The sequence below is a fragment of the Salmo salar genome, chromosome 07 (assembly GCF_965601325.2).
Source record: "Salmo salar chromosome 07, fSalSal1, whole genome shotgun sequence".
In the NCBI taxonomy this organism is placed as follows: Eukaryota; Metazoa; Chordata; class Actinopteri; order Salmoniformes; family Salmonidae; genus Salmo; species Salmo salar.
Genome location: NC_138297.1, coordinates 52,817,286 through 52,827,963, shown reverse-complemented (window position 1 = coordinate 52,827,963; position 10,678 = coordinate 52,817,286). Strand labels below are relative to the sequence as shown.

Below are 10,678 nucleotides of genomic sequence, written 5' to 3'. Positions count from 1 at the left end.
ACTTTTTGGAGAGCACTATGGTCCTCTTTTGATATGGCCTTGTTATGAATATGTGCAAATGAGGGATATGGCTAGAGAATGTTCACTCACATTTGCAAAAAACGTGGGGAGGGATTTGCCTCAGTCCCAACCTGTTTTTATTTTGGAAGTAGAAGATTTTAGCTGCTCTAGCCTGCAGGGAGGATGTCAGACCAGATGTGATACTTCGGGACCTCAGGCTTTCTACACATCCCCCATATCTACACACTCCAGCTCTTCAATGGCTACAAAAAAAAGCGAGTGCCTAATCTGTGTCCTGTTTGCGACATAGTCCTCCGCTGCTAGAACAGACTTTCTATTGACATACTGTTGCCTGCAATGTCTCTCAAGGTTTCTCACTCTTCCACAGCCACAGATGACAGGTTGAGGGCGGCGGCCATTTTGCATGGAAAACTCCTCTCCTTCTCTGTGTCCAGTTGCTATTGTTTCCAGGATGGTGATAGAACTGGTCTAGCTCTCCTAGTGGTCACACATCAAGGCAGGGGTGAGTCCAAGCCCCATGCTCCTGGTAGAGCCCACTAGAGCCCTCATTGATGAGAAACTACAGATTGTGGTGAAGAATGTTTTTCCCAAAAAATAAGATTACCCTTCGTTCCTTTCACCGTTCTGAAACGGGGATGGTCAAAGGCAAGAACAACTATGTTTTTGGGCTTGGGTTCCTACTTGTTGTTTTGCCAGATGTTACTATTTATGTTTGTCATACTTCATGCAAAAATATTTTTTAAAAGTACAGTATTTTGACTTGTTTATCAACTGTACAAATTGCTATAGTAAAGCAACTGAGTTGTGTTATTGTACTGTATCGTGTGTGAAGTTGCGGAGGACATCCGTTTCGGCGGTTCATGGGCTTACTGTGGATCATGAGGCCAGTGTCTGGCAGTGAAACAGGACTCCGGTACACACACACACCAAATTACATAAGAATATAATTGTCCTATATATTTTTTTTTTTTTTCATAGCATGTCCAAAGTGTTTTTTTTTTTTCATTAACTTATGTTTTTCATGTTATGTTTCTAGTCTCAGAGCAATCTGGTCTCCAATTTAACTTGGATGAAAACCTTTTTTGTTGTTGTTATTATGCTTTCTGCTCCTGTATGAATTCTGAATTATTTTCAGTTAGCTCTCCCTACATAGTTGACTGTTTCTTTTCTCTCTGTCAGGTTGAAGAAGAAGGATGTCCGTTCTCCACTGCTTGTTCAGATCTCTGTGTACAGTGGCCACATCAGCCAGGACTTCAGTAAGCAGGCTGCTGTAGCCTGTACAGTCGTAGAGTGCTGGTGTATGGCCCCCGTAGTCCAAAAGATAGACATCAACAAGGACAGAATCCAGGGAACCCTTTTTATACCAGCAGGTGATTAAATAAGATATTTTGTATGCGATTAAATATCCTAAAATGCATTACGGTATATCATTAGACCAGAATGTTGACCTTGAAGTGTGACAAACTGTTAGATAATGGATGCAAGTGTAAAGATATGTATACTATACTATACTATATTACTGTATATGCTTTCCTCTATAAGGTCCTTGACATTCCCTGCTGTGCTGGAGCTATCTGGGGGAGGAGGGGGGCTGTTTGAGCATCGCTCCCACCTGTTAGCCTCCCAAAGCTACGTCTCCTTAGTGCTGCAGTACCTCACGGACTTCTCCACAACAGTTGCCATAGGATGCAAATACTTTGAGGTATTTGTTCATTTCATTGTGGAAAAAGATGCCACAGGCCTGAAGTGTGTTTGCTCTGGAGTTTGTTGTGAACCTGTCGCCCCTACTTCACTATGCTGAGACCATCCCCAGGTGGCCAGTGATAGAGTGGCTGTGTTTGGCTTCTCACTGGGAATTCTTATCCCTGGCCGTTTACTCTGATGTCATTTACGTGCGTATTCCACACCTTCCTCTTTGAATTTGACTTGTTTGATTGATAACCAGTTAATTAGTGAACGCAAATACTGTAAACAATTATTTTACAGGTGCTCTGTAGACACAACCCTATTTCCAACATATGGTTTGATAATTCAGCCCAGATGTATGGTGTGTATAAGTGGCAGCCATGTTTTCCCTTTTAGATTGTCCCTTGTGTCAATAGCTGACAAGTACAACACGTGAGTGTGTTTTAACCTATTCTAAAGAAATGGTAAATGACCAAATTTGGAATGCACTGAAATTATAGTTGTATTTTGCTCAAATCTCTAGAAATATGCACAAGATGCACTTTGATGAGAACAACCATTTGATCTGGAGAGACATGATCCAGCCCATCACTGAGAGTGACCCTAAAGTGGAGGTGATGGTATCTTTCAGACTGCATTGTATGCACACTATACTGTATGTATTTGTACAGTGAGGAACTAACATGTGTTTGGACCTCTTTTTTGACCCCATAGGTCAGGAGGTTAAAGTGTCCATTACTGATGGTCATTGGAGAAGCTGACCAGAACTGTGCCACTGCAGAATCTGTCCAGGATGTAAGTACTGTACATTTTAGTTATTTAGTAGACACTCTTGTCCAGAGCAACATACAGGAGCAATTAGTGTTAAGCTCCTTGCTCAAGACATATTTTTTACCTAGTCACCTCAGGGATTCAAACCAGCAACCTTTCTGTTAATGGTCCAACACTCTTAACCACTAGGCTACCTGCCACTACCTGATAATGCATACATAGACCTACATTGATTACAGTATAAGTTGGCACACTAAAAGGCCTATCCCAGATATCACCTGACCTCTGACCTCTATGCACAGATGCGCAGTACAGTATGTTGGAGAGGGGCAGGGAACAGTCACCTGCTGACAACTGTGTCCTACCTTGGGGCTGGTCACCTGATCAAACCTTTCTACTCTCCTCACTTCCACTCCAGCCCCTTCCTTAGGCTTTACACCAAGAACAGGGGCAAAGGTGAGGGATTTTACAGAGCATCTGTCATCTGCTCTTACTTACTATAAGGCTAGATCAAGGACCCAGTCGATAGTATCACTAGACATTACACATTACATTATAAGTCTTTGAAAGGGATTGTTTTTCATTAGTATTTTTACCCTACTGTAAAACTGTGATGTGTTGTTGCAGTGATTATGTTGTGGGGAGGGCAGTCCAAATGGAGGAGGATACTGGAGTTCCTTCAGAAGAACCTGTATCAAAGACTGGACCCCTCTGTCCCCTCAGAGCTGTGAGATCCTCCTGGACTATCTCCATTATAGTTGTAGCTTCTCTAGCTTCATTATCTGTCAGGGCCCTATTCTTGAAATGAAAGAGACAATATTGGTTGGATTTGTTTTTACTCACCAGGTGGCAGCATTGCACAGTCTCTTAAATGACTGGTCTTAAATGACTAGGTGTCATAGTAGTCAATGTCCTGACAATTACAAGGAGGAAGAAGAGGAGATGGTCGACATCCACCTTTCATCAAAGTCCTTATGGGGAACCCTTTCTGTTTAAAGACCTTGGGTCAGACCTTGGCTGCTCGGTCACGGTTGAGTTGTGGTCTTCTAGCCAGTCTGTTTTGGATTCCAAACTCCTGTGAGGTGATATGAAGTGTTATTGATATCAGCTGAGTTGGAGAGAATGAACACCGCTGCCTTTAACTCTTATCAACTGCATACCTTTTTTTTTTTTGAGATGTCACCCATATATTCTCACTTCAGATCACTCCATTCTGGCAAAGGGGACCGATGGCGTAAACATCTCCGTGTGTTGCTCATATATTAAACCAATAGCCTGGTCTCAGATCTGTTTGCACTGTGTTGCTCTTATGGTCATTGTCATCCCAAACATCGTCATGCACAAACATATCTGGGCAGATCTGTAGGCTACTAAACCAATGCCTTCTCTAGTGATGAAGGATAAATGCCCAATTTGGCAACCTGCCGTGCTATTAAACCAATGCCTTCTTTAGTGATGAAGGATAAATATCCAATTTGGCAACCCGCCATGCCGTTAAACCAATGCCTTGAGTAGTAGTTTAAAGATAAATTCCCAATCTGGCATCCCGCCGTGCCATTAAACCAATGCCTTGTCTAGTGATTGTGGATAAATGCCCAATCTGGCAACCCGCCGTGCCGTTAAACCTTTACAGACTCAGTGGAGTATACCCTCAACCTTCATTCCTCCAGCAGCCTTGTGGTGTGACTTGGCGTCCCCATCCCTTCCCCCCCTATTATTAAGAGGAGGAAGTAATCCAGCGCCTGTATCCTATGCATCAGACCCACGCTCAGGCCCCGCCATGGAAAACATTCCACTGGCAGCCCCTCAGCACGGCACATATGGACCAAATTCCTCCTTTTGAAACTCCATTGAAAGAATATGTTCATGTTGTGAGCCCGAAAAAAAGGGGAATAATACATTAAAGCGATTTTAAAATAAAACATTTGTATTACTCATTGTCACACATGGCGGCGGTAGAGAAGAGGATGGAGGGGAGGGGTTTAGAGACACAGATGACTCCAGATGTTAGGTTCAGATGTTCTGATTTATGAGCTATAGAGCCATGCACAGTGTGAGGCTATTACCCAGATAGTGATGCCACCTAGTGACCATGGCAATCTACAAATCCTGTAGCTCTCTGGTTAGGGTCCATGCCATGTTAAGTGGGCAGCCCACAGAACACTAGATCTGGAATCCCTACTCCCCAGGGGCTGATAGTGAGTTAGGATTTTAGAAATGTGACCCACCCACTTTTAGTAGGGAGGTGGAAGGGAGCGTTGAAATATTTCCCTGTCCATCCATAGAGTTTTGACAGACTGATATAGCATGTATAATGGCTAGGGAGCCTGGCTTTGACAGTGAGAAGGCAGAGGGGTGATGATGCCAACATTGTGTGCGCTTGCGTGCTTGTGTGTGTGTGTTAGTTTCCTATGTGTTAGTCAGGGAATGGGATACCTCAGTGTATCCAACAGCCAATTACACAGTATGAGGAGGGTAGTGCCTAACCCATAACAAACAATACTTTAACAGCCTGCATAAACTCATGAGATCAGCCTGAAATTAAATTAACACACTACCACTACTTGGAATCATGTCACCAAGAATAGATAAAACTACGTCTCAAAACAGATCAAATAAATAAAAGCTGTTTAGCACATTTATGTATGCCATGCGTTCATTTGATTGGGTTAATATATGCTTCTGTCGCTGTTTTTGCCCTTAAAAGTGAGTCTCACAGCAGACTGTCAATCTACTACTTGCCAAGCACTTGCCCACTTTGATGTGGTTTCTTGGTGACGTGCTTCTCCTCCAAAACTCCATAATGCTCAGTAACCGAAGCGGCCACAGTTATCACAGCTCTTGGAATTCTGGCATTCTGCTCCATGTTCCCACAAAATGAATTTGTTGTGCATAGCACCCCTGACACAGTCGATAAGCAATGGGAGATCGTTGTCAGGGAGGGAGTGATGAGGCTTAGGCATGAGGTGGTTCTCTCTTACTCCCCCCTACAGCTCTTATCTAGTATTGTTATGTAGAGGTGCTTAGTTCTCATGAGAGTTCTGGTATTGTTGAGTAGGGGTGCTGGGTTCTCATGGGACTTCTGGTAAGCTCTGTTTCAACACAACCCACTGCAAGGGTCTATAACTCAATTTGCCCCGGTGTAATCCTACCACAGGTGCTGGTTCCCAAGGGGAAATGCTCATCCTGTGTCTGTCTGCCTGTCTGTCTGTCTGTCTGTCTGTCTGTCTGTCTGTCTGTCTGTCTGTCTGTCTGTCTGTCTGTCTGTCTGTCTGTCTGTCTGTCTGTCTGTCTGTCTGTCTGTCTGTCTGTCTGTCTGTCTGTCTGTCTGTCTGTCTGTCTGTCTGTCTGTCTGTCTGTCTGTCTGTCTGTCTGTCTGTCTGTCTGTCTGTCTGTCTGTCTGTGTGTGTCATTTAATAATTTTTGTTCCCCATTTACACTACCATTCAAAAGTTTGGGGTCACTTAGAAATGTCCTTGTTTATGAAAGAAAAGCACATGTTTGTTCATTAAAATAACATCAAATTGATCAGAAATACAGTGTAGACATTGTTAATGATGTAGATCACTATTTATGGCTGATTTTGAATGGAATATCTACATAGGCGTACAGAGGCCCATTATCAGCAACCATCACCCCTGTGTTCCAATGGCACGTTGTGTTAGCTAAGCCAAGTTCATAATTTTAAAAGTCTAATTGATCATTAGAAAGCCCTTTTGCAATTATGTTAGCATAGCTGAAAACTGTTGTTCTGATTAAAGAAGCAAAAAAGCTGGCCTTCTTTAGACTAGTTGAGTATCTGGAGCATCAGCATTTGTGGGCTCGATTACAGGCTCAAAATGGCCAGAAACAAAGCACTTTCTTCTGAAACTCGTCAGTCTTTTCTTGCTCTGAGAAATGAAGGCTATTCCATGCGAGAAATTCCCAAGAAACTGAAGATCTCGTACAACGCTGTGTACTACTCCCTTCACAGAACAGCACAAACTGTCTCTAACCAGAATAGAAAGAGGAGTGGGAGGCCCCGGTGCACAACTGAGCAAGAGGAGAAGTACATTAGAGTGTCTAGTTTGAGAAACAGACACCTCAGAAGTCCTCAACTGGCCTCTTAATGAAATAGTACCCGCAAAACACCAGTCTCAATGTCAACAGTGAAGAGGCGACTCCGGGATGCTGGCCTTCTAGACAAGTTTGGTAGATTACCTCCACGTTTCTCTCTACACCAAAAATGTTTCTCTCTACTGAACACACCCAGCAGTTAATGCCCAAGGAGCAACAGCCTTATCACGCGCCCACACTGCCCCTTACTGCCCAGTCCCCACAATAGACTCAGTGTATTAGCTATGTGGTTACAGCAGTTTTAAATAGACTCTCTCACTTTGGACATTGTGCAAATGTATCTGCCATTCCTCCAGTTCATCACATGCTAGGGTTTCTCTCCCCTTGTTGCTTGGCATCTTTATGGAGGCGCTCACACAACTGATTTTTCTATTGGTTGTCGTCCAAGGAGAAGCTCTTGTGTGATTTTCTTGGAAAGCGTAAGGAGATAACTGTGAGTAATGAGTAAACAACTGGCTCCATGAGGTGTGCTGACTGGTGGAAAACACCTTGAGAATAAACACTGCGCTGTTTAGGTCCTTGGCAGATTTCCATCCTAGCATTTTCTCTGTTTATTTAAGAATTAATCATTAAAGGGGTAATCCACAGTTGAAACAATAACAAAGCATAATCCCCGTCCCTGTTTCAGTAATACATTTAGCTGTGGGATTGGGCTGGAGAAATGTAACCACTCTCAAATTCATAGACAGAGCTATGGATGCAAGGCTGACCATCCATAATATCAAAATGACAGTTTAAACTTTGTTTTGAGGCTATATCGTGTTTGTTTACATTACTTTGTTTACGAACATTGGAGTAATCAATACATGAATGAATCATTAATGTATAAATGCAAAAATGGATGTAGCAACTGCAGATTGCCCCTTTAAGTGACTATAGTGTCTGTGGTCAGCAGGCTCTGTTTTCTCTGTAGCCATCTTCGTATGGTTTTAATGTGCATCGTACTGTTGTATCAACACATTCAGGGAACCCTGTGTGTGTGCGTTCGCGCATTCGTCTGTGTGTGTGTTCCCCTCAGACATGCTCCAACCCACCCCTGAGCTGCCAGTCACCAGAGGCAGCAGGACCATTATGTGTGTGTGTGTGTGTTCAGTGTGAAACTAGCTGTGAAGACGCGTGTGGCCCTCGGGGAGCCAACCTGACCCTGTGAGCCGTTTAGTCAAACTGCTTATCCTTCCATGTCAACACGCCATCTGATTTGTATTTCAGGGGAATGTCCACCTACAGTATGATGGACCTTAGGGGTATGACAGTCTCCACTTGATGACCTCATCAGTAAGAGACACATGTAACATAGCCTGCCTAGATCATCCATTAGTCGTCACCGCTGGGTGGTGGTGCCTAATGGGAGTGGTGCCTTATGGTTTTAAGCAGTATCCATCTGACAAACATTGTTTGACCTAACACACACCCAGGCTTTATTCCACAATGGGGAAAGTATGTTTACTTGGATCACATGGTAGAAAGTAAAAAGCTGTTGGCTTGGTGAATCCTTCTTTCCCCTCCTTTCTTGTTAATGGTGTTTTTCAGGGGAACAGATGTGTTGACTGAGTCACATAAGGACTCTACAGATGCTCTGGGTTGAGGAGTTGAAGCATTCGTGTCCTGGAGAATAGGAGAGTAACACACAGTAGGAGGGATATGATGTGGTGATCAATGTGTCCACTTAAGGATTAATGTGGAGAGAGAGAGAGAAGATACAGGTAAAGAGAAAGGGGGATACCTAGTCAGTTGTACAACTGAATGCCGACAACTGAAATGTGTTTTCTGCACTTAATTAACCCAACCCCTCTGAATGAGAGAGAGAGAGAGAGAGAGAGAGAGAGATAGTGACTTAGGAAAGTATTGAGACCCCTTGACTTTTTCCAAATTTTGTTACGTTACAGCCTTATTCTAAAATGGATTAAATAAATAAACATCTTCAGCAATCTACACACAACACCCCATAATAAAAAACAGAAATACCTTATTTACACAAGTATTCAGACCCATTGCTATGAGACTCGAAATGAAGCTCAGGTGCATACTGCTTCCATTGATCATCATTGAGATGTTTCTACAACTTGATTGGAGTCCACCTGGGGTAAATTAAATTGATTGGACATGATTTGGAAAGGCACACAACTGTCAATAAAAGGTCCCACAGGTGACAGTGCATGTCACGGCAAAAACCAAGCCATGAGGTCGAAGGAATTGTCACTAGAGCTCCGAGACAGGATTGTGTCGAGGCACAGATTTCAGCAGCATTGAAGGCCGTCAAGAACACAGTGCCCTCTATCTTTCTTAAATTGAAGTAGTTTGGAAACACCAAGATTCTTCCTAGAGCTGGCCACCCGGCCAAACTGAGCAATCGGGGGAGAAGGGCCTTGGTCAGGGAGGTGACCAAGAACCTGATGGTCACTCTGGCAGAGCTTTAGAGTTACTCTGTGGAGATGGGAGAACCTTCCAGAAGGACAACCATCTCTGCAGAACTCCACCAATCAGGCCTTTACGATAGAGTGGCCAGACGGAAGCCACTCCTCAGTAAAACGCTCATGACAGCCCGCTTGGAGTTTGCCAAAAGTCCCCTAAAGACTCTCAGACCATGAGAAATAAGATTCTCTGGTCTGATGAAACTAATATTGAACTCTTTGGCCTGAATGCCAAGTGTCACATCTGGAAGAAACCTGGCACCATCCCTACGGTGAAACATGGTGATGTCAGCATCCTGCTGTGGGGATGTTTTTCAGCGGCAGGGACTGGAAGACTAGTCAGGATCGAGGGAAAGATGAACGGAGCAAAGTACAGAGAGATCCTTGATGAAAACCTGCTCCAGAGCTCTCCGGTTCACCTTTCAACAGAACAACGACCCTAAGCACACAGCCAAGACAACACAGGAGTGGCTTCGGGACAAAGCTCTGAATGTCATTGAGTGACCCAGCCAGAGTCCGGACTTTGAACCCGATCCAACATCTCTGGAGAGACCTGAAAATAGCTGTGATTTTTTTTATTTTTTTATTCTGTATTAAAACCTCACAAAATGTTCTAAAAACCTGTTTTTGCTTTGTCATTATGGGGTGTTGTGTGTAGATTGATGAGAAAAACAACAACAATTTAATCATTTTTAGAATAAGGTTGTAACTGAACAAAATGTGGAAAAAGTCAAGGGGTCTGAATACTTTCCGAAGACACTATATCTTGGCATCACTGACAGACTTTGCAGTTATGATCATGTTTGCTCCTATCTGTTAAATAGGCCTATGATTGATGCGTAATCAACTAAGGTATGCATATAGCTCTAGGCCTTTGCTTTTACTCTTCCTGATCCCACTGATATACATGTGGGAGACATGGTGCATGTCCATATGCACAAAGCTCAACTTCAGCCCGGCCTTCGTGATTCCCTCCCAATACAGCCGACTTGTAGTTTACCCAGGGAATCCTTGTCTGGTTAGGGTGCCAAGATTGCCCAGAGAGAGGTTATCTAGCGAACATCTGCTCTTTGTCCTGAACGTTGGCTGTGGTTCTCCTGCAGCATGTTCAGTCTCATAGTCCAGACATGGAGTTCAGACATGGAATCAGCATGGAACCCTAAACGCATCATGATTAGATAAGAGGATTTCTCTTTATCACATTCACGTAATTGCTTTACAGCTTTGCGGTGACTCTCAAGGACACTTCCGTATGCTGATTATGCAGAACAGTAAATGTGTTAATTAATCTGGACCAGTATATGGCTTGAAGCGTGGAGTCCTGACCCAGTGACGGCTACATAAATAAGTCCATTAACACTGTTGATACTGCCTGATATGGAGCCATTTATCTAGAAATACTGAGAGTCAAAACTCACTGTTACTCCTTACTAAACGTTGACTCATTAAAACCGTAATAACAGGTTCTAGTGTCCATGACTCAACACACGCCATGCAGGGAACCTCTCATACATTTGCAGATGCAGAAATGGAAGAAGTGACCGTTGGCCCAGCGCCGGACACATGGCAGATGAACCTTGGTCCTCTCTGGGGCTGTAATGAGGAAGAGGGACCGTAGCGTGCTGGAGGAATATGAACCACAGGTTAATGTTGACAGAATCAATCAGAGCCTA

General features: G+C 43.6%; 1 protein-coding gene across 1 annotated transcript; it reads left to right on the top strand.

Moving 5' to 3' along the window:
- The first annotated feature begins 4 nt into the window (after positions 1-4).
- On the top strand, positions 5-4,506 carry LOC106609489 (bile acid-CoA:amino acid N-acyltransferase). The gene is made up of 4 exons (XM_082977757.1): positions 5-1,391; positions 1,564-2,502; positions 2,781-2,934; positions 3,106-4,506. The coding sequence occupies exons 2-4, from the start codon at positions 2,449-2,451 to the stop codon at positions 3,207-3,209; spliced, it is 312 nt and encodes a 103-aa protein (XP_082833883.1). The 5' UTR covers positions 5-1,391; positions 1,564-2,448; the 3' UTR covers positions 3,210-4,506.
- The last annotated feature ends 6,172 nt before the right edge of the window (positions 4,507-10,678 follow it).